This window comes from Trametes versicolor (assembly GCF_000271585.1).
Source record: "Trametes versicolor FP-101664 SS1 unplaced genomic scaffold TRAVEscaffold_11, whole genome shotgun sequence".
Lineage (NCBI taxonomy): Eukaryota > Fungi > Basidiomycota > Agaricomycetes > Polyporales > Polyporaceae > Trametes > Trametes versicolor.
The window spans coordinates 744,107-766,177 of record NW_007360331.1 but is presented as its reverse complement, the minus strand read 5'-3'; the positions used below and the strand labels follow the sequence as shown (position 1 = coordinate 766,177).

The 22,071-nt window shown below is 60.1% G+C and overlaps 5 protein-coding genes and 1 non-coding gene across 6 annotated transcripts; 4 read left to right on the top strand and 2 right to left on the bottom strand.

Annotated features, from left to right (window-relative positions):
- Positions 1-253: 253 nt before the first annotated feature.
- Positions 254-7,406, top strand: TRAVEDRAFT_74330 (chromatin-remodeling protein SWR1). The gene is made up of 10 exons (XM_008044795.1): positions 254-579; positions 631-687; positions 1,567-1,602; positions 1,657-2,754; positions 2,813-3,963; positions 4,021-4,505; positions 4,555-5,821; positions 5,875-5,949; positions 6,006-7,051; positions 7,111-7,406. Exons 1-9 carry the CDS (start codon positions 397-399, stop codon positions 6,541-6,543), a joined length of 4,890 nt encoding a protein of 1,629 aa, XP_008042986.1. The 5' UTR covers positions 254-396; the 3' UTR covers positions 6,544-7,051; positions 7,111-7,406.
- Positions 7,407-10,750: 3,344 nt separating this feature from the next.
- TRAVEDRAFT_60563 (uncharacterized protein) lies at positions 10,751-12,596 on the top strand. Its single transcript, XM_008044794.1, has 3 exons — positions 10,751-10,996; positions 11,069-11,818; positions 12,085-12,596. The coding sequence occupies exons 1-3, from the start codon at positions 10,967-10,969 to the stop codon at positions 12,454-12,456; spliced, it is 1,152 nt and encodes a 383-aa protein (XP_008042985.1). The 5' UTR covers positions 10,751-10,966; the 3' UTR covers positions 12,457-12,596.
- Positions 12,597-13,365: 769 nt separating this feature from the next.
- Positions 13,366-15,504, bottom strand: TRAVEDRAFT_173316 (mitochondrial carrier). Its single transcript, XM_008044793.1, has 6 exons — positions 15,398-15,504; positions 15,150-15,338; positions 15,020-15,088; positions 14,489-14,687; positions 14,049-14,426; positions 13,366-13,955 (listed from the first exon to the last, which is right to left on the bottom strand). The coding sequence occupies exons 2-6, from the start codon at positions 15,231-15,233 to the stop codon at positions 13,726-13,728; spliced, it is 960 nt and encodes a 319-aa protein (XP_008042984.1). The 5' UTR covers positions 15,234-15,338; positions 15,398-15,504; the 3' UTR covers positions 13,366-13,725.
- A 1,148-nt stretch (positions 15,505-16,652) lies between these two features.
- On the top strand, positions 16,653-16,724 carry TRAVEDRAFT_t191. The gene has a single exon. It is a non-coding gene; the product is annotated as a tRNA-Glu (tRNA).
- Positions 16,725-17,180: 456 nt separating this feature from the next.
- Positions 17,181-19,623, top strand: TRAVEDRAFT_23261 (uncharacterized protein; the record flags this gene model as incomplete). Its single annotated transcript, XM_008044358.1, has 4 exons — positions 17,181-17,492; positions 17,549-17,599; positions 17,655-19,410; positions 19,535-19,623. 4 exons carry the CDS (start codon positions 17,181-17,183, stop codon positions 19,621-19,623), a joined length of 2,208 nt encoding a protein of 735 aa, XP_008042549.1.
- Positions 19,624-21,273: 1,650 nt separating this feature from the next.
- Positions 21,274-22,011, bottom strand: TRAVEDRAFT_31213 (uncharacterized protein; the record flags this gene model as incomplete). Its single annotated transcript, XM_008044429.1, has 3 exons — positions 21,934-22,011; positions 21,593-21,879; positions 21,274-21,518 (listed from the first exon to the last, which is right to left on the bottom strand). Coding segments are annotated over exons 2-3 (313 nt in total), but the record flags the coding sequence as incomplete, so codon positions are not given.
- Positions 22,012-22,071: the final 60 nt, after the last annotated feature.

Genomic DNA, 22,071 nt, shown 5'->3' with positions numbered 1-22,071 from the left:
TCGGTACTGGCTTCGAGGCTTTAGTGGCAGTTAGCTTGACTTGAGGGTCGTTGTCGGTAGGAGAGGGGGACACTCAGAACCGTTGAGGCCCAACAACTTCAACTTCTTACGATGATCGAGCGTCTGTAAGTCTCAAAAAGGAAATAGCCAAGCTCCTTGCGATGCGTTGTTTGTTCCGACCAAACACGCAGCTTAGTCTCACAGACGACCGTGTCCGACATGCTCGACCCTGCACACCCACCACCCCGCCCCCGACTCCCTTCTCTGACGGCTGTTTTCGTTGCATACGCTGCTCTGCGACTCTGGACGTGAAAGAAGCTCGCCAAACGGTGCAATATCTGGCGAGATCAGCCGCGACTGTCATACCACGCGCGGGGAAGCGCGCTACATGGCGGTATGAGTGCCCGGCGCAAATTCCAGCACTCTGAGACTCCGGCGACGTCTTCTACACCCTCGAGGAAGCAAGATCCCACCGTACCCGGAGATGGCGGAGAAGACGTGATCGAGTGCGTCCGCACGCAATGGGTACAGGATCGGCGCGAGGAGTTGGACAGGGTGTTTGATACTCATGATACCCTCGTACGTTTTCCTGACCTTATTATCTCGTTTGACTGCGCTCAAAGCTTTCAGATCCGCGAGGCCTTTCATCTGGAGAAGTTTGTGTCGCTGCTCACCTATGACCCAAAGGTATGTGCTCTTCTATACTCCAAGCTTTTATGGAAGTGGCGAGAGCGAGACTGAGCTTTCCATGTTCACCACTGCGCTCGCCGCTCGCGTCATGCCTCCCACGTTTCCGAGCCAGGACGTATTGCATTTTCACGTGAACTTTCACGCTTCAGACTGATAACAGTCTGCGTCTCGCCGAGTAATGAGCCCTGCAAACATCTGGCCCAAAGTGGCACCCCTTTGCCCGACTGGCCCATCCTGATCGTGTTCAGAAAATGACGAGAGAACCGTGTTACATGCTGGCCGCACATTGGATGCAACGTGTGATCAGTGTGCACCTACGGTGGCACAAGTTGAGACACCGAAAGCACAATCGGACTTTGGCAACGATGTGATTTCGGTGTAACATCTCGTTACATAGGCGCATACCTCCGGTGTGACTTCCCCGGCGGCGTTCCCTCTCCGCATTTCATGGGCGCCGCTCGCCACCCATCAAATCGCACATCTAAGGACAGCTTCGGAAGGCTTCTGCCACTGAAAGCGTTCCGGGCCGTAATACTCTGATGGTTGCAGGCATGCCTAGATGTCTGTGCAAGCCAGGCTAATAGCCCAGTTTCGATCCCGAATGTGCTGGCTACAGTCTGCGACGTTGTTCACGGCCTAAGCCTATCCGGAATATATAAAGGGTGTCCTCCATGCGTATAACCTGAACTCCGCGCGGGGGAGGTGTTCGCAGTGGGGTTTATTCCCGTACAAGAAGTTGAGAGGTACCGGGCTGCGGTGCGCATGATGTACCACGTTTGCTTTACAAGGCTCGCTTTGAAGATAGATCTCGCTTGAAATTTCTCATCTCGTCCATGTCACTGCTATACAAGGTCGATCTGACCGGTTTCTCCGCAGGCTGCCAAAGAGGATCGATCCGACGTATTCCAGCGGGTAAGTCGCACCCTCGTGTAGTCTTCATACGTTACCTTATGCCGTATTTTATAGTATCAAGCGCAATACGATCTCGTTGACCACAATGCCTCCTCCGGCCCCTCCCGACGTACGACCCGGCGTGCTCACACGGAACGCCTACAAACCTTGAAAGTGCCTACCGTCACCGCGCCCCCGCCTACTCAGAAGAAAGCCCGCAAAACGGAGGAGAAGTTGGGTGTCGCCTTCTGGGACCTCAAGGCTGAGGCAAAGTCCAAGGGGAAGCAAGTACATGCCAACGGTCAAGACGCCGCGTCCTCTCCTGTTGGTCCGCCTCGCAAGGGGAAGGGCAAGCAGCCTGTTGTGGAAATTCTTGTCCCCCGGCCCTCAGTGCGCCGAGCAAAATCTCCAGTTCTTGCCAATTATAGTGACCACGAGCCAGAATCAGCTAGCACATCTCATGCCCCCGCCCACGGACTTGCGCCGCCACCGCCACGCAAGAAACGGCGCCTCACGCACCACGCCAGCACCGCTGATCTTTCTGGACGCACCTCCACCCGCCAGTCTCTCAGATCTGCTGCCTCTGTGCCCGATCTCTCTTCTGCCGTGTCTTACGACCACCATGGCGAGGTGTCTTCCAGCGCAGTGAACGGAGTCTCTTCAATGGGACCGCCCGCGGAACCCCCTCCGTCCCCTACAAAGTCGACCATACCGCGCATAAAACTTATCGTGCGGAGGCCCGCGCCCGTGTACACGCACCCTTTACAACGGCCAAAGCCTACTCCGTTTGGCGGATCTATAGAAACCCTTCTAAACTCGTTTACATTCCGTCTGCACGACGAGGTCAATGCCGAGCAGGTCGACGAGGAAGTCGAAGCCGAGCTGAAGGTCTGGCGACGCGTCGATAAGCTGCGGAAGGAGGGGCGGATGGTCGGAGAGCGTTCGTCGTTTGAGTACAAGCCAGCGGACGCAAATGATGCCTGGGGCCACATTGTACACGAGATCGAGCGGCCCGGCGCGAAGCTGGTAAACACGCGGCGGGGCGCGGCGAACGTGGCGGGCAAGGTGAAGGGACATTGGACCGGGGAGAGCGACAGGGAGCGGAAGCGCCTCAGGGTGTTGGCGCGAACAACGCTCGAGATAGTTATAGAAGAGTGGAAGAAGGCGGTGTATGTGAGTGACATCTATGAGCTCTGCTGAGGTAAAAATTGGCTGACTCGATGTCTCGCAGCATATACGGGAACAGGAACGACTGGAGAGGGAAGAAGAGCAGCGGAAGCTTGGACAGCAGCATCTCGATGCCATCTTGGACCAGTCAGGCCAGATCCTCGAGACACAGCTGCTCGACCTCGCGAGGGATGGGGATCACGGCTCGCGCAGCCGCTCCCGGAGCGTATCCACTCCTGGCGCAGATTGGCACGCTGCATCCGGCGACGATAGGTCTGATGCTACCGAGGTCTCTGATGACGAAATCGCGAGCGAGTCGTCGGAGGTTTCCGACACCCTCGGTGTAGATGAGGGGATCAGCATGTTGCTGACTGAAGATGCACGCGCAGGACTAGTCACCGAATCGCCTCGAAGCTCCTCTATAGAGGCGAGTACGGCGACCCCCGTTCTAGTGGATGACGAGGAAAGCGGCGACGAGGTGTTCACGGAGGTACAGCCAAAGCCCTCAGACCTTCTCACCGACGTTGTCGATTATGCCAGCAGCAGCGACCCCGGATCCCCACGACATCTCATCGACGACTCTCTCAGCAGCCCGACCCGGTCGCCAAATGCTGTGAATGGAGTTCTCAGGTCGCCGACGCTCATGTATGCCTCGAAGGGTCCGATTTCCATGGATATCGACGACTCCCAGGATTTATTTGCAGACGTCGCCGCGCTCCCATTCGCCGATGTCACGCTGCCCCCGCCTCTCAACGGTCACGTTACCAACGGCTTTAGCGATCTGCATGACACCCTTGCGTCCGAGAATGGGACATCTCCCGATGTACCAGGTGACGACGAGTCTTCCGCATCCCTCGATGCGTCTCTGCATGTTACGCAGACACTTAGCACACCTCTGAACGGGAAGAAGAATCACATCACCGTCGAGATACCCCAAACGCCTCTCGAAGATGCCACGCCATTCACCCCCGCTACTCCCGCCGTGGACGACCTGCCAGAGGAGATCGACGACGACATCGAAGAGGACTCGTCCATCCCGTACTACCTCAGGCCGTACGCGGTTGCGCCCGTGGAGTGGGATCCGCAGGCGAAGGTGAAGCCGCCGCAACTCCTGCGTGGCACGCTGCGGCCGTATCAACAAGCCGGGCTCGAATGGCTCGCTAGTATACACGCGCGGAACCTGAACGGCATCCTGGCCGACGAGATGGGACTTGGGTCAGTCCACGTCTCATGTTATATAGCGAAGTCATCGCCCACTAACACTAACCATAGGAAGACCATTCAGACCATCGCGCTCCTCGCCCACCTGGCGTGCGACCGGGGCATCTGGGGCCCGCATCTGATCATCGTCCCGACGAGCGTGTTGCTGAACTGGGAGATGGAGTTCAAGAAGTTCTTGCCCGGGTTCAACGTGCTCAGCTACCACGGGAACACGAAGCAACGCAAGGAGCTGCGGCAGGGGTGGAACAACAAGTACCACTTCAACGTGTGCATCACCTCGTACACACTCGCAAGCCGCGACGCGCATGTTTTCAAGCGCAAGCGGTGGTACTACATGATCCTCGACGAGGCCCATATGATCAAGAACTTCAAGTCACAGCGGTGGAACATCCTGCTGATGTTCCGCTCGTTCCGTCGTCTGCTGCTCACTGGGACGCCGCTGCAGAACAACTTGACTGAGCTCTGGGCGCTGCTGCAGTTCTTGATGTCCGGCACCGACTTTGCTAACCTGAAGGAGTTTGGGGAGTGGTTCGCAAGTACGTTGTTATAGTTATGGCTGAGGAACGTGTCTGACTCTGCCTGCAGATCCTCTGGAGAAGGCGATTGAACTCGGCGCGGTGGACGATGAGGTTCAGCAGCGCGTTTCGAAGCTGCATACCGTTTTGAGGCCGTATCTACTCCGTCGCCTCAAGCGCGACGTCGAAAAGGAGCTGCCCCAGAAGTACGAGCACCTTGTCATGTGTCCGCTCTCAAAGCGTCAACGCTTCCTCTACGACGAGTTCATGGCCCGCGCCGACACACGCTATGACCTCCAGTCGGGTGTCTACCAGAAGATCGCGAACATCCTCATGCAACTTCGGAAGGTTGTCAACCACCCGGACTTGTTTGAGGTCCGACCGATCGTCACCTCGTTCGCCATGCAGCGCTCTGCCATTGCCGACTTCGAAATCAAGGAGCTGCTCGTCCGTCGACGTCTCCTGGTTGAGTCTGACGAAGACCGCGTAAACCTCGATCTCCTAGGACTGAAGTTCATCGACAACCTAGGCCAGTCGGAGATTGCAGTTCGGGAGACACGACGACTGGATGCGACAGCGTACCTGCCCATGATCTCTGAAGTGCCGGGAGAGCCGCCTCCGGTCGATACGCGTACCATCGCGGGCTGGCGGAAGCACAGAGCATACCAGGAGCGGGCCGAGACCATCGCGCGGTGGACCCATATCGCCTACCTCAATCGCCTTCGGACGAATCAGGCCACTATATACAGCGCAGACACCCTTGCACTGGTGGGACGCTTCTACCAGCCGCTCCTGCCATACGACGTGTCTACTCGTCCGACGCAGTATCTCTCTACCCCTGAGAGGGTGCGCACGGCGATCAAGTCATTTGCCGCTAGAGCTGAAGAGATGAGCTCCATCATCGACCGGTTCACGTTCGCGACTCCAGCAGTCGTCGCTCGAGACCTTCCTTCCATCGCTCTGGCTGGCGTTCCCGAAGGCGTTGTTGAGTCCGTCAACTCCCCCCAGTTCGATGCGACCTTGCACCGCGCGGCCGTCAAGCTGCAGATCGCTTTCCCGGACCCGTCACTGTTACAGTTCGACTGCGGAAAGCTGCAGATGCTCGCCAACCTCCTGCGCGAGCGCCGAGCGGGTGGACACCGCGTGCTCATCTTCACGCAGATGACGCGAATCCTCGACATTTTGGAGATCTTCCTGAACTTGCATGGCTATCTCTACCTCCGCCTGGACGGTGCGACGAAGATCGAGGACCGGCAGTACATAACGGAACGCTTCAACTCGGACCCGCGCGTGTTCTGTTTCATCTCGTCTTCCCGTTCTGGGGGTGTCGGCATCAAGTGCGTTCATTTACACGAGCCAAAGAGAAAACAATATACTAACTCTGTGATAGCCTGACAGGAGCGGATACCGTCATCTTCTATGACAGCGACTTCAATCCTCAAATGGATCGTCAATGCGAGGACAGGTGCGTCTCTCGTCCCCCAAATCTTTCACAGCTTCTCACTCATCCCACCCTCACAGAGCGCACCGGATCGGGCAAATTCGCGACGTACACATCTACCGCTTCATCTCGCAGCACACGGTCGAAGAAGCCCTGCTCAGAAAGGCGAACCAGAAGCGCTCGCTCGACGACCTCGTCATCCAGCGCGGCGCGTTCGACTGGCGCACGCTCCTCGTGACCGACGACGCGGACGCGCTCACGCGCGCGCTGGGCGAGTTCGAAGATAGGGAGGACGCGGAGGCGGCGCAGATCGCGGCCCGCGAGGAGCGCATGCTCGAGAGCGAGGACGCGCAGGACTTCGAGGTGGACGCTGCCGCTGGGGAGGGGAGGAAGACCCCTGTGGAGAGGCGGGCGAGCGAGCCTGATCTCTTAGGAGAGGTGCGGGAGGCGGACGCGGAGGTCGTGGTTGGGGAAGAGAACGCGGCAGCGGGGAGCGAGCCCGCAGAGCCCGAGGAGGGCGAGGAGGAAGAGGAGGAAGAGGAGGGGCGGACGACGGTTGACTACATGCTCGACTTCATCCGCCTCGACTGGGAGCATTTTGGCGGCTGGAATGTCTGATCGTATATCACCGTGTTTGTATGTGGCCCTCGGCCTTTGCTACTATCTACGTGTCTACCGCTTGTATGTCGTACTCTACCTTGTCCCTGCTTTGCCATGCATTCCGCCGTAATGCCCCTGTATAGCACCCCCGCTCTAAGTCCCCCACCGCGCGCGGGGTTCCGGCGTACCTGCACACAGCACGTCTCGACTAACGATGCTCGACATACACCTGCCCGACGAGTACCACACACGCCACGAGCATCGCGACCGCCGAGATGGGCAGGTTCAGCGCGAGGAACTGCCGCCCGCGCACATGCACGCCCTTCTCGCGCAGGATCCCGCGCCAGAGCAGGCCCGCGAGCGACGCGGAGAACGTGAGCGTGCACGCGCCGAAGTTCGAGCCGAGCGCGAGCGCGTACACCGCGCCGTCGCGCTCGCGGGGGGAGGGCGTGGGGGAGGCGGCGGAGAGCCAGAGTTGGAGGACGCGCGCGAGGAGGATCGTTGCGCCGATATTCGTCCCGCAGAACTGCAGGTGTGCGAATTCAGAGTGATCCCTAAAAGGAGGAGAGAAAGAGAGGAACGTACGTTGCACATGACGCACGCGAGGAAACCCATGCCCCCAACGGCGCCCAGCACGCCCGTCGCGCGCACCCACGCGGCCCACCAGCGCGCGAAGAGCGCGACCCAGCCCTGCGCGGCGAGGCCCTGCACGAGCACGAACATGAGGAACGCGAAGGGGAGGAGCGCGACGGGCAGGCGCGCGGCGATGTGCGCGACCGTCGGGAATGTGCGCGTCAGGCGAACGTACGTGCGCTGGAGGCGGGGGAGCAGCGCGTATGGTTTGGGGCGCGCGGGCATGGAGGAGGATGGGGCGACGCTGGGGGTGCGAGAGGCGAGGTCTTGGAGCTCGTGGGCGGTGGATTGTACCTCCACCGCACCATCTTCGCCGGAGCCATCGTCTTCAGAAGGGGACAGCGGGGCTTGCAAATGGCGCCGGGACCAGTCATGGCGCACATCGCGCAAGAGCATGATCACCGCCGGCGGCACAGTGACCATATACACGGGCACCCGGATAGTGCTCACCCCCACAAGCACCGCGAGCGTGACCCCAAGCAATACCGCCCCGAAGACCGCCCCAGCGGGGTCGACGAGCGCGGCGCGGACCTCCGCGGGGGAGAGCGGGACGTCGATGCGCGGGGGGATGAGCGCGGGCGAGCGGAAGAGCACGAGGAGGAGCGGGAAGACGCAGGCGGCGGCGGCGAGGAAGGGGAGGACGACGTGCGCGGCGTAGCTGAGGAAGGAGAGCGAGAATGCGCCGGAGAGGACGAGGTTTGTGGGGTTCGAGGAGACGAGCACGACGGACGCTGGGGAGGGGGAGGTGGTCAGTCCTTTGAGGATGAGTGCGGAGGAGCTGGATTGGCGCACCCATGTTGGCGGCTGCGAATTGGGAGAAGATCCACGCCGTCGGGGGTGTGATGCTGCATCATTCAAGGTAAGTGTATGTTGCCAGGTGAAGATGAGACGGTCGGCGCACCCAGCTGCCCTCGTGAAGTACGCGAGGAATGCAGTACCGGAGAGGATCACCGGGTCCTTTCGAGGGGTGAGTTAGTAGCCCTCTGCGCGCGCAATACTGTATCGCTTACATTTCCGACGATGACGCCAGACAGCAAGAAAAATACGTAGAGGTACGCGAAGAGCTTGCGGCCGGAGGAGCCACCCTTATTGGCGACCCAGAAGGCCAAGAAACGGAGAAGACCTGTCGCATCCAGAGATATGGATATGTACGCCTATGTCTCGCGCTTTAGGTACGAGGAACCCTCTGCTGTGATCGGAACACGTACCAGAGATATGAACAAGGCCATGATATTGAGGGGGCTGACACCGCCAGTGCCGACGATGCCATCACGGACGGTCTGGGAGTTAAAGACTTTTGTCGCGAGGAGTAGTAGCACGGATGCGAGAGGGACGGTGATGAAGTTGAGCGAAATGTGGCGCGGTTTTACCATCGCCTGCGGCCGGTCGGGGAGCACGCGTGCGCGGACGAGGACATGCCGTCCGGCGCGCAGGAATGCGACTGGGACTGGCAGCCGCAGCGGGAATATGACAGCGAGATCTGTGTGGGGTCTGGTGAGCCAAACAGTAGGCAGTGAATCGTTCTGGATTGCGCGGCTTACTGGAGAGAAAGAAGAGCACGATGGTTAGGATAGCGGGCCACGTGTCGACAGACACATCCGAGTCGGTGGTTTTTCTAGCAGATGCGCTGGCCATGATGTACGATGAGTATTCGTAAAGCGGCCTCTATAAGCAATTTGAGGCTGTTTTGGCGAATGGTCGGTTAGAAGATGGTAAAGAGGAGTCGTTAGCACATGTTGGTGTTGGGGTCGTAGGTAGTGTCGTTATAATTCACTATGCCGATACTTTTGCTGCGTGGAAATATTGAGCATCGACGCCACTGAACCGCGCAGCACACGACACCACGGATGAATGGGTCTTTCATAAAAGGTACTCACTCCAGATATTAGCGGTAGGATGGGGCCGGCCGATGCCTTGGCGATGGTGGGAGTAGGAAACCAGGAGTATGTATACTCGAGCGCCGCACCGATCCCTGCACTGTACGAGTCTGACCGGACATGGTGACGCGCTCGAGCTCCTCACGGTAGCTCCAAGGCATCGTACCTAGGACATCCCCACCCGCATTTGGACCCATCCCGCCCTTCTGAGCGATAAGGTTCTGAGTTTCGTATCCCGCGCCGGCTTCCTTTCCGATCGCCCACAGAGTCCTTATATTCCAGGGAGGATCGACACTTGTTCAGAAACACCCCCCAGCAATCCTTCCTTCTCACCATGATGCTACGCAATCATCCCATCCACCATCGTCTGCGCTCCGTTCACATCACCGGCCTCAACGATGGAGTCGATGAACGTAAAATGACGCGGGGGTAAATACGTCAAAGCAACGCGTACACACGCGTCAACAACGCGAACGCGTCCGACGCGTTTCCCTGCCAGCACAGGCTGACGTTGCTCCTGTCTCTCGCTCCAATACGACGTGTCGCATTTGCCCCTCGGACATCCGTCCTTGTCTTTTTTGGCCGTCAGGACTCAATGACGGCCGGGTCGCGCTCGATGTTCCCCAGAGGTCGAGCAATACAATGTGAGCTGTCAACTATCTCAGCGCTGACGTTGCCTTGACTTTGACTTTGACAGTGTCATTGATGGATCTCCCACCTGCGCTCTCGAGCTCGTAAACCCCGAGTGCCAACATGGTACGATGTTCCCTTGGGCAAATCATAGAGCGTCCTCAAACAGCTTCAAACATGGACCCTGGAGGAATATCCGAGAACGCCGCGATGGGTCGATGGTCGCTATGAGCGGTATTGGTCGGCTGCGAAAAAGCGGTATGTACGCTCTGTTTATATTCGAGCTTCTTCTCAACCTCCGCGGTACAGGATAGCGTTAGTTCGCAGGGCCCAGGCACCGCGTTCCATCATTACAGATCACCGCTTCAGACGGCCTGCGGTCTTCTGCGGTGAATCTGGCTCGTCCTTCCATTCCTTCTCCCTCTATGACAGGTTCGCCATGGGCTGTACTGCGGTCAAGGCGTCTCCGTTCATGCAGGTCTTCCCTCGTGTCCCAACATACAGCCTCTACGGAACGCAGTGGCCCATCGCACGCAAGAACTGCATTTTTCTGCGGTGAGCCAATAGGGTGCGGGTACGCCGGACCGGGTCACTGGGCGGGCGCGCGATCGCGATGACTTCCCAGCCTTTCCTCGATCGGCTCCGATGTGTCCCTCGCTCGGTCCGCGCCCAGCTCGCTGCCACAGTTGCCATGCTCACCTGTCTTCCTGCCCTGGGCTGCGTCGACACTCTCCTTCGCGCCTGCATCCGCACGGCCGGCACGCCAGCACACAGCGAACAAGACTTTCTCGCACCCGACTCTACGCATGGACCGACGACGCACGTGGAAGCCGCGTCGGTGGCGTTCCCGTTAATTGTCGGACGCTCGGCTAAACGGGCGCGCGGCACTTGACGCGAGGCGCGTCTTCTCTTCCCGGCGCCAATGCACACGCACACTCCGCCCAACAATTAGGCTCATCACAAAAGCAAGGCCATGGCGTCCGCGCTGACAGCCCCGCCCCTCTTCTTGATAAACCCCTCCCGTCCTCTTCTCCTCTCTCCTCCCGTCGCCATCCACCGCTCCCTGGCCAACTCCGCGGGCGCATCGGAGAGCACCCACATCCCGCCTGTCTCCTTATCACCGGTCGACCAGGCGATCTGAAGCGTGCCCATCTCTTCACGTACATAACCGCTCTCCCGCCGCCTGAGGCAGCGTGCACTCGAACCAAACCCTGCGCTTCAACTTCCCGCTTCGCCCTTCTCCCCCCTCTCTTCCCCCTCTCTGCGTGCGCGATCCTTCGACTATCCGCCCCGTCTCCACCATGCCGCGCGGAACACTCCAACCACTCGAGGTGAGTTCTCCTATCACAGACCAACTTCGCATGAACACCGGCGCTGACGTAGCGCGTCCGTGCGCCATCCAGCTCGCCCCGGAGTGGCTCACAAATAGCCCTGTCACTGCCGATGACTTCCGCTGCCTCACCCCCGCCTCGACTATCTTCCGCATGTCGTTCGGTGCCAGGAGCCACTCAAATCCACGCGAGAGCGTAATGTCCATGGAAAGCGACGATGAAGAATCCGATGCGAGCACATTTCTCTGGGACGATGAGGAGAGCGAGTCCGAGGACGATACGGACACGATCGAAGAGCCTGAGCCCACTCCGGTCGTGCAGAATCCCGAGCCCTCTCCCCAACCCCAAGCCCTTCCAATACCTGCACACTCGCGCGCACCATCAACGGAGTCCCTCGGCAAACGCAAAGATCGCGCGATAGATTTCCGCCTGCCATGGTTCATGCAGGTAGACCCTGTGTGCTTGGCCACGCTCGATGACCAGTTGTTGCAATCCCCCATGGACGCCTTCGCGGACCTGTGCTATGCCCAGGCGGTGCGCGCCTCCGACATCCCCACCGGCGAGGAACCAACTGGACACAGCTACGGCTACTCGTGGCGACGCCTCAGTCGCCTACTCTCCGCGTGCCCGGACGTAACACAAGCCGCGCTTGGGCTTGATGGCCCTAGATCGGAGCCGGAACGGGAGAGCGAGTCGGAGAGCGACACGGACTCGGAGCAGCTGGCGTCGCCCGAGCAGCATGCGCCAGCGCCCGGCTGGGGGTTCAGTGTGTACCAGCCCAAATCGGAGCGGGAGCAATCGGAGAGTCCCTACAGGCCATACGTGAGTCTTGCTTCTGCTTCATGGCTCTCCCTTCCCATGCCCCCTTCACACTTCGCATTCCCAACCTAAGTCGGGTTCTCGCTCCCATCTTCAACCCAATCATTTCTCAGCGCGATGGCGCTCGCAATAAGCTCTAACTCGCACAGCCCCTTACCTACTCGCCCCTTATTCCCTTCCCTCTGCCGAAACTGAGAGGCGTTCTATTCCTTCTTCGACCCCCTTGTTTGATGATCAAGTTCGCGCCCGCTGACGCACAACCGTTCTAGACCTCACAAACGCTCATCGCGAAGCCGCTCCCTGCCCTGCCCGCCTACGAGCCCGAGCCCGAAGCCCCTCGTACACCCCCATCTTGCTCTCCACCGCCCCTGCGCCCGTCAGACGCGGTCACACAGGCGCAGCTCGCGTTCCTGTTTGCGGGATCCCCGCCGCGTGCAGGGGAGAGCGTGCACTTCTTCCCGACGAAGGAGCATCAGCCACCGAAGAGGGGCAGAAGCAGACGCGGAACGCTGCGCATCTCCACCTCCACCACCGCTGCAGATGGCGGTGGTGGTGGCAGCGGCACCACCACGCCTTGGAGCCCGCGCTTAGGCATCTTCCAGCGTGGTTTGGCTGGCCTGCGCGCAGGTCTGTCGCACTAGTGCGTTGCGCGCATGCGTCCCCCTCCATACGAATCAGCGCATCAGCGGCGCTCTGCGATTACAGCAGGCGCGCGCTGCAACATGCGACTCGTTTCGTTCTCTGTGCCGACGAGGCAGCGCCTTCCCACAGGCCTCACCCTCCCCCCGTTATCGCGACCCTCCGTTCACGCGATTCCTGCCACATCTACGACTGCATTGAATGCCACCCCTTGCCGCCCCTCCATCCAACCAAACCGATCTCTCCGTTTGCGGCCCGGACACCGCCGCCGCCTCTCTTCTTCTCCACCCCAACCTGTTTTCCCCTGGTGTATCCATCAATGCAGCTCACTCCGCGCGCCCGCCTTCGCCTTTCCGCGGCCGCGCGCCCACTTTGTATCTTTATCTAGGTCTACCGGCGTTGCGCGGACTCTGTCTCTCACAGTGCTCCCCCCCTCGACCCCCTGTTTCTCCCGTTCCGTGCCCGTCTCTCTGCCTCTCCAGCATGCACATGTACCATTATCAAGTCCACCCACCGCCCGGGCCCCCTGTTGCACATCACCACCACCCACTACCACCACTAATCATACGCTCGCTGTACCGACCACCACACGCTGTTGTTGTACACTGTACCACCAGCTCTACCACCCGCTCCCTGTTCCCTGCTCCGGCCCAGTTGCTCAGCCCCCTCCCTCACTCCCTCCCTCCGGATCTGCGCTTCTAGTACTGCTACTACGTTAGACGGGACGCTTATAATTGCGCTAGCTAGATGTGTTCTCTGTTATTGCCCACGCGTACGATGACTGGGGATCTGTACGTACGTACATACATGCATGTGTCGTTGAGCGCGGGCACCGCTGTGTGCCGCGCGTAGCCTGTGCTGGATCTGATAAAATGCACGGAATTTGGTTGAAACTCATTGGTGTGCATTCTGTTAGTGCCAAGGAGAGTACGAGATGTGGACGTATATGTACACGGGTCCGAAGGTCTGGTACGTAGGACGCAGGATGGATCCAGAGGAACGGCGTAAGGCCTGGGCCGCGGAGCCAGCGTATGGTACGCCCACGCGAACGATGCGGTATGCAACCCGACTAGACAACCAAACGAGCATGAGGCTCTAGAAGAGGTTGCAGAAGACTGTGTCTGTTAAATGAACATATCGTACACGCCAAAGCCGGGTATAACCCAAGCGTCCCCTCTCGCGACCTACACGCCCTTTCTAACCCCTCTACCCTCTCTCTTCCCCTCATCATCCTCCCCAGACAACCGCCCCAAATCAGCCCCACACATCCCCTACTCGCTGTGTATGCGGTCCTCGCTGCTGCCCTGGAGGGTCTCCATGCTGCGCCTCACGCGCTCGTACACGGCGAACACGATCGCCTGCCCGGGCGCGACGCGCAGCACGCGCGGGGTGATGCCCTTGTAGAACGAGCTCACGCCCTCCTGGCGCCACATGTCGCGCGCGATCGCGGCGATGCGCTGGAACGCGCTCTGCCCCGGGAGCGCTTCTGCTTTCTGCAGCCCTGTTCGTCGCGCGCGCCGTCAGCGTCGTCTCACCGCTGCAAACGATTCGAAACAGGAGAAGGGAGGGAGGGAGGGGGGAGGGGGGGACTCACGCGTCTTGATAGTATCGATCGGCGCGTTCGAAAACGGGCCCATCGCCCCAGAAATGAGGCCAATGCCCATGTGCTGCCACGACGGCAAATCGGCGAGGTCCGGCTGCCAGCGGTGCGCGGCCTTCTTGAGCTCCTGGTACGCGGTGAAGTTCGCGCCCTGGTTCGTCGCCTGGCGCAGCGCGGTGAGCGACACGCCGCGGTAGAGCGCGCTGAAGCCCTCCTCGCGCACGATCGCGTACACGGCGTGGCCCGCGTTGCGGTAGCGGGGCGCCTCGAGCGGGTCCGCGAGCGAGTGTTGCTGCGCTTGGAGCCGGATCTTGACGACTTCCATGGGCGTGACGACGAGGACTGCTTCGGTTACGCCGGCGCCGAGGCCGGCTGTGGAGGAAGTGTGTGTTAGGACATGCGCGGAGTGTAAGATGGGAAAGGGGCGGGCGTACCGATGAAGATGTTCCCGACGGCGGTTTGGCCGGTGGACTTGTCCGCGAGGAGCGCCTTGTACTTTTCAAAACTCGCGAAGCGGATGGCCATCTTGGGGACGATCCCGGAGAGCACCGCTCCGAGACCTTTGTAGAGCGCGAGGGGCGTTTCTCGCCGGACGATCATGGCGCCCGTCGCGATGAACCCGCGCGCTTTCGTCTGTGGGCAGCTTGGTGAGCATCGTATACGTTTTAAGAGTACGTTGGGTATTTCTAGCTTGCGACGTAAGGGTGTTGAATATATGTTCGCAAGGTCGTTCTCCAGCCACGGCCCGGCTTCATTGAATGGGCGCCTTTCCCCGCACTCGCGCTATGATGTCATGGCCATCGTCCTGCATGCATACGCCCATGGACGCATAGGTTATGCAAACGCAAACACCACCGAAGTGAGAGGACTGTGCATTTGGTGCGCATGAATGCGCCACTAGATGTCCAGCAGCGGCCTACCGTGCCCCAGACGCGACCAGACGAGTCATACGGAGCAGCACTCACCCCGGGTGCACGCCCAGACCGCGAGAGCTGCATTCGGACCTTGATCGTGTCGAGCGGTTGGCAGCACAGCTAGAATGCGCATGCAGTCAGTTTCCACCAGCCGCGTTTCGTGTATGAAGAGGGGGCGCACCGCTTCCATCGCGCCTGCGATCCCTCCTGCGGTTAGTTGTGTGGCGAAGCCTACAGGCTTCTTGTCGGCGGATCGCGAGGCCATGGCGGGCGGTTGCTTGTGGGGATGATTTTGCTACTGCTTTCGTGGGGAGCGTGTCCTTGAGGCAAATGGGGAAACGGGGCGAGAGGTGTGAGGGCGACGCAGGAGCTGGCGGTGTATGTATGTCAGGGCGAGGTCCTGTTGCATTCCGAAGCTCACATGCGCACCTGCAGATCGAGGGTGGTGTTCGGCTGCTGCACAGAAGTCGCGCGGAAGTTCTACTGATGTGTTTAGTGCAGTCGCGCAGTCGAGGTGTAGACGAGAGGGAGGGGGGAGCAGGGCGCGAGACGTCGGGTCGGGGCATGCTATATGTGCGAGGGGCTAGGAGGACTCGGAGGGCGCACGGGCGGGAGAGGGCAGGCCTGGGCGGGAGGCATGTGTTTCTTACCCCGCCTTGGCCGTGTGCGGGGGCGCGGGGCAGGCCAGCCACCCCCGCACGACCCCGCCCTTTCCGTCCCTTCCGCGTCGACCCTCCGCACTCGTTCCGCCTGAACACCGACCGCGCGCGCGTGGGCCCCCTCCCCTCGCCCGCTGCGCCGCTCTTACCCCGCCGAGTCACGGTGGACACTGGACGTGTACATATGTCGAGTGTTGTTGTCCGTAAGTGTCGCCGAGCGTGTGGCCGCGGCCCACCTGGATCGCACCGTATGTCGGTGCGAGCGTCCGGTGGTAACGCATCCTTGACGTACAGCTCAGCAGACGTGTTGCTCCGGTGCCTTGTGGAGACACGAGCGTCCTCTGGAGCTATCGTAGGTCCGAGTCGCACAGAGAGGCGAAAGCAGAGGTGTGTGGATGATTATTCTTCGGCGCGTGTGACCTCATTCGGGTATGCGTCGGCCGACCCTTGTGATTTGCCGCTGCTCCTGCTCTGCGACTCACTCATGGCGCTCCAACGCTCTCCCTTCGGAACACCTTGAAGCTGGGCTTGAGGTGCGCAGATGCTTTTGGCCCGCTATGACTCGTCGTCTAAGTTTTGCAAGCGTTGAATGCTGCCGCCCATGTTCCGAAATCACACTACACTTTCAGCGAACGCAAACGTTTGCAGTATATAGGCAAGACATGATATCGTAGCTTTTACAAGCTGCTACTTACCACAGGATTTCATCTCATCTAGAGTTGCAGAGTGAGGTGTGTTGGGCACACCCCTATGGCCACTCGCATACCACGGCCGCGGGAGCACATCCACGAATCCTCTCATAGGGGCGCCCTCTATCAGTCTATCAGGGGGCCGCAAGTCGTGCGCATATATATACTCACAGCACGAACAGTCCACATCCTCTAGATGTGAGGTATTTGTTTCATTTCTGTCGTTGAATGAATGTGTCCATCGTGGCCCGTTCGTGGCCCGTTGCTGAAGGCTTGAATGCTACCAAGCCACCTCTGCAACACGACAAATACATAGTGACGTTCCTTACGGTATAATCCGATATGGTGTAGTGGCTAACATTATCGCCTCTCACGCGATAGCCCGGGGTTCGATTCCCCGTGTCGGAATTGGTGATAGACTTGTAGCTTTTAGTCCACTTGGCTGAAGTGTTTCGTGCTTTTGCAGGAAAGCCTTATAATCATACATCATGCTTAGTGCGTCGGCTATACACAATTTTTTCTTACTTGTGCGCAGGTGACGGGGGGAGAAGCAAACGGCAGACGCGATCACGTGACCCACCCCTCACGACGTTCACGCGTCTCCGATCGAGTCTGGTTGGTGTGCGGCCAATGCCGCGACCATCAAGCGGTGGCCAGATATCTGCGAGCGATGCGCTCTTGATACTGGACCACCACCTCCGTCCCATGCTTCTACTCCAACAAACTAACTGCTGATCACTTACTAGGTCGCCCTCACGCTCGTTTCCTAGTCTCTCCGTCTCCGCCAACCACAGCCTTGTTTCTTTCTAACGGGTCGACTTTATTCTACCGCTGGTCTTAATCTCGCAACTTACGACTGACAGCATGATCTTGCGCACTCTCCTGGTGTTCCATCTCGTCTTGACGACGCTCGAGCTCATGCGGGCTCAATGCGCCGAGTCGCCATGCTCGCTGCTGCATTCACGCTCCCCTTTCGTTCCTCTGTCCTTGACCGGTCTCTGCGTCAATCTTGCGCTTCAACCTCTAGGGGATGTTGTGGCTGGGCTGGTCCAATTGATACTGGGACTACTCCGGGCTGCGGCTGGCTTTATCTTTGCGACGGTCCCTGTGCTCTGGAAGGTATACAGGGCATCGGGCGAGGAGTTCATGATATTTATAGGAGGAATAACGGGAACGGTACGTGCTCTATCTCGAATCGATTGTCGTGCTGCACTTACGATGCGCTTGTACAGTCCACTGGCATCCCCGGTTCGTGGAGTTTGGATAGGTTGCGCTACAGCACGGTGCGTCCAAAGAATCGTAATCGAAGAAGCCGCTGTAAGATGAATTATTCCGCAGGCTCACCGGTGTCCACGGACGCAACTCGGGCCAGACGTCAGCCTGGAAACTCTAGCCTCTGCGAACTCGGTGGACAGCGCTGTGGTCTCGGACTGCGACGACAGTGGCTTCGAGTCCGCAACGTTTGAGCGTCGGTCGGCTGCTAACTCATCTTGTCCTGTCTGCACCCCAACATATGCTTCGGTGGACTCGTTGACTCACCTGGACTCTCTGACTCTGCACTCGGCCGACATCGCTCTGCTTGGGAAGCATCTGGCACGCACCCGCGGTATGTTCGCCTGGCGCGTCTACTCGCTCATCCCCCTCTCGCGCGACCCAGGTTCTGACGAGCCCAGCGGGGGGCTCTATCAACGGATCGATGCGTTCCTCAAACCTGTGGGGGGAGCCGTGCACTACGTCGAGCTTCTCGTCGAGTGGGTCTCATCTGCAAGTTCGGACCACAGCTTCCTTGTCTTTTCGCCCCACTCCTGCCCGTCAGGAACATCTACGACGGACGAACCCCGTCTCATAGGGACACGCGTGCACGCGTTTCGAGCACGCAAATGCGACCCCAGCACGTCCACCAGCGCCGAGTTCCTCCTCAACAAGCTCGGGCTCGGGTCGCGGTGGTCTTGCGACTACAACTGGGACACGCAGCTCGGGGCGACGTTTGACGGGCCCGGGTCCTCGCGATCCGCTCTGAAGCAGGCCGTGGTGGAGCGCTGGGACGACGACGTACGGGCGCACTGGGTCCGGGCGGGGAAGACGGAGGAAGAGGCGGATGCTTGGGCGAAGGAGATCCTGGAGTTCGAGTGGGCGTGTGAATGGGACGAAGACGATTCGGACTTCGACTCAGAAGACGAGGAGGAGTCTGAGGGATCTGACGTTTCGGACGATTGCTCGGAGGGCTGCTCTGGGTGCGACGAAGAGGACGAGGGTGAGGAAGATGAAGAGGGTATTGCTTTCATTCAGCCGGAGGTCGTGTTGCCAGGGGGGCCCTTATCGACGGAGTCGGTCCCCTTGCCAGAACTAGACCAGTCAACAGAGCTGGACCCAGGAGTTTCGTCGGAAACACCACCCCTGGAGCATTCGTGCGAACCCTCTCTCCCTGCGCGAGAACATCCCGTCGCTCCAACAGCTGTGCACCTCCCGTCGCCGAGGACCTTCAGAGTCGTCGTCGAAGCGGTCTCCGATGATGAGCAGGACGACGAGACCGTGGTATATCCCCGTGCCCCTCCGAGTCTCCCGGCCGATGGTGACGAAGAGGAGCTCATCCTTTACGAGGTCCCCCGCACAGCCCTCGCCGTCTATCCGCCCAACGTCGGCACCAGCGCGCCCTCCGATCCTCTCGCCCACCTCCGCACCATCTACGCGCCAGTCCCGACACGCGCCGCAACATTGGCCCCACCTCCAGCTGTCCCTCTACCCGGCAGCTCGGACTCCACGGCCGTATGCACGACCACCACCAATGCCGTCGCCACCACCCCGCCCAAGCCCCCGCTACAAGTATTCTACGACTGCGCGCCTACCTACCTCCCCAGCTGGACGCCCGGCCTCTCCTTCCTCGAGCCGCGCCCCTTCCTGCCGCGCGTACTGACCATGCGTACGACACGGCTCGCGGGGATCGGGCACGCGCGCATCCCCGTCAGCTACACCGTCGCGCTCGAGCGCAAGGAGGGCACAGAGAACGGCGTGCGCGCGGTCATCACCGTGCACTCGCGCAACCCCCCTCCCGCCGTGGCCCCCGCCCCTACTCCCGCCATCACGTCCAGTACATGTGGGTGTCGCCCCAAGCCCGCGCTCAAACCTACGCGCCCCAGTATCCTGTCCTCACCACTCGCGCGCCTCCTGAACCCCGCCCCTGTTCCCACTACCCCTTACGCGCTGTGCGTGCACGCCAGCATACCCGAAGAACAGGAGCCGGCCGAGCAGGCGTCGGGCCCGGCGGGGGCGAAGAAGAAGAAGGCGCGGCGCGGGGGCAAGAAGCTGACCGCGCGGCGACACCGGCTGCGGGAGGAGAACGGGCAGCGGCTGGAGCTGCTGACGCTGCAGCTGCGGCTCGAGGCGGACGTCGCGGCGCGCGAGGAGGGGATGGTGCTTGCGGAGGTCGCGCTGAGTGTGGATGAAAGGGCGATGGGGGAGTGGGTGGAGGCGCTGGGCGTGTAATGTGTGCGGATGGGGGCGGGGAAGGGGAGGAAGGGGGTTGGCTGGCGCGGGTCGCTGGCAGGGTACATGTGTACTGGATTTTGTGTAGCATAGTAGTAGATTTGTATCGATACTCGTTCATGATGCGGTTGTACAAGTTATATGATTAGGCTTGATCTCTATTCGACGCTTGAGTGTGGAGGAGCATATATACATATATCGACGAGTGTTGATATTATACCATAGGCACACATAACGTATGAAACTGGATCGTGCAGCTAACTGCAAGAAAATAAACGTTACTACCCATATATCGAGAACACCGCTGCGTACATATCACTGCTCTATCAATCCCACTTCCTGTCTCTTCTGGAGCTTCCGGCGACGCCTCAACTCGCGGGCAAGCTCTCGCCCCGCACGTAGTGTCCCAACGATCTCCTCGATGTCCCGCCACTCAACGCGCTCGTTATTCGGGACAAACGGTGACGGGCTCTCGTCGTCCAAGTCCCAGTTTGGGAACAACTGGTCCACGAAGATCGCGAACTCACGCCGCACCCCGGCGTCCACCCAGTCACCGTCGTTCACCACGCACACCCGCAACGCCGTCACCCCGCTCTGCTCGTCCATGGGGAGATTGTGCACGTCCGGGATCTCCGCGTCGACGAGCGAGATGTACGGGAGCGTGAGGCGCTCGAGGCGCGGGAGCCGCGCGACCAGTGCGAGCAGCGTGGCTGCGGTAGGGGCGTCGGGCACGCGCGAGATCTCGTTGCCTGAGTCGCACCGCGAGAGCGCGAGCTCAAACACGATGAGGTCCGGCCACGCGGCGGCGAACGCGAGCAGCTCCGTGGCGGTCACGACGAGCTCGGCGGTGCACGACTCGAGCGTGACGTGCACGTGTGTGAGCCAGCGGAACGCGCGTGTGGGCGCGAGGAGGGGGGCGAGGCGTGGGCCGGCGCCGCCTTGCAGCGTTACTGAGAGCGTGGGGATGGATTTCCAGGAGGGGATGTGTGAGATAGCGGTGTGGACGTGGCGGATAGCGGCGTCGTCGGAGCACCGGCACCAGTCGACGACGTGAAGGTTGAATGTGGTGAGGTGGCGGGGGCGTGTGGCGTAGAGGAACCGGCGGAGGCTGAGCGGGTCGGCTTTGAGTGTGAGGTGGCGGAGCGCGTCGAAGGTTTCGCGGGGGACGCGAAACCCCTTCAGTGCGCGCACGCCCGGCCGGAGTGAGAGCTTGTGCAGCTCACGGAGCGCGGCGAGGGCTTGGAGAAAAGGCGCTTCCACGAGTACTGGCTCGGTTATGTCTAGCTCACGGAGATGCACGAGATGTGTACTGAAAGGGATGCCTAGCGGACCAGGCCCGCGGAGGAATTTGGGTAGGTCGACGCGCAGGCTCTCCAAGCGGGGGAAGACTGTACGCTCCGCGACCTCGACGATGACGTTGCTCGTCCAAAAGATCGACGCGTTGAAACAGCCGTTCTCCATCAGGCCGAGTTGTTTCAGGGAGGGGCAGAAGAGTAGGATGTGCCCCGGGTCGGCCTCTGCGACGATGAGCCCCGTGAGACACCGTAGACGGGGCAGGAGCCCCTGCCCGGGGGAGACCCACCTCGCCAGGAAGGTCCAGACGGAGGGCGCGATCTCCGGTGGGCCCGCGTGGTCGTCGATGAAGTGGACCTCGCGTACGCGACGAGCGTAGCGCTGCATTCGTTTCCATTCGCATTGGGTGATGTCCCGAGAGAGAACCTGAACGCGCACGTCAGCCTTGAATCCGCAGCGATACCACTGGCAGCGCCAATAGGTGAACGTTGGCCACATACGTAGTTCTTGTCAACCTTAACACACCGTAGGGGCGGGAGGACGCGTATCACGGGTAGAACTCTCTCCATAATGCGCCATAACACGTCCAGCGCGGGGGCGCAAAAAGCGCGACAGACCCGGGCCAAGCGTGCCAAAGTCTTCCTGTTGGCTCGTCTGGTTGTCACTTCAGGCCAGGGCTCGGTCTGACTGGGCGTTCCTGGTGCAAGATGCTGGCATATTTCAGAAAGTATCCCAGGGCTTCGCAGAACCTGGTGTATCGCTGGCATTCGTGCGTTCCGCCGTGCCACTGGCGGTTTCAAGTCAGCAAAAATAGGCTGTTTGGAAAAGCGACAGGAATCACCGGTAATTTGTACAGATATGTATGTTCTGTATTATAATGGCATATGTACCTTAGGAACAGAGCGCACTCAAGCGAGCGACAACCTGCGGACAATGTGGTTTGAGGCAGAGATCGCTTTGGGAGTAAGCGCCCGTATGT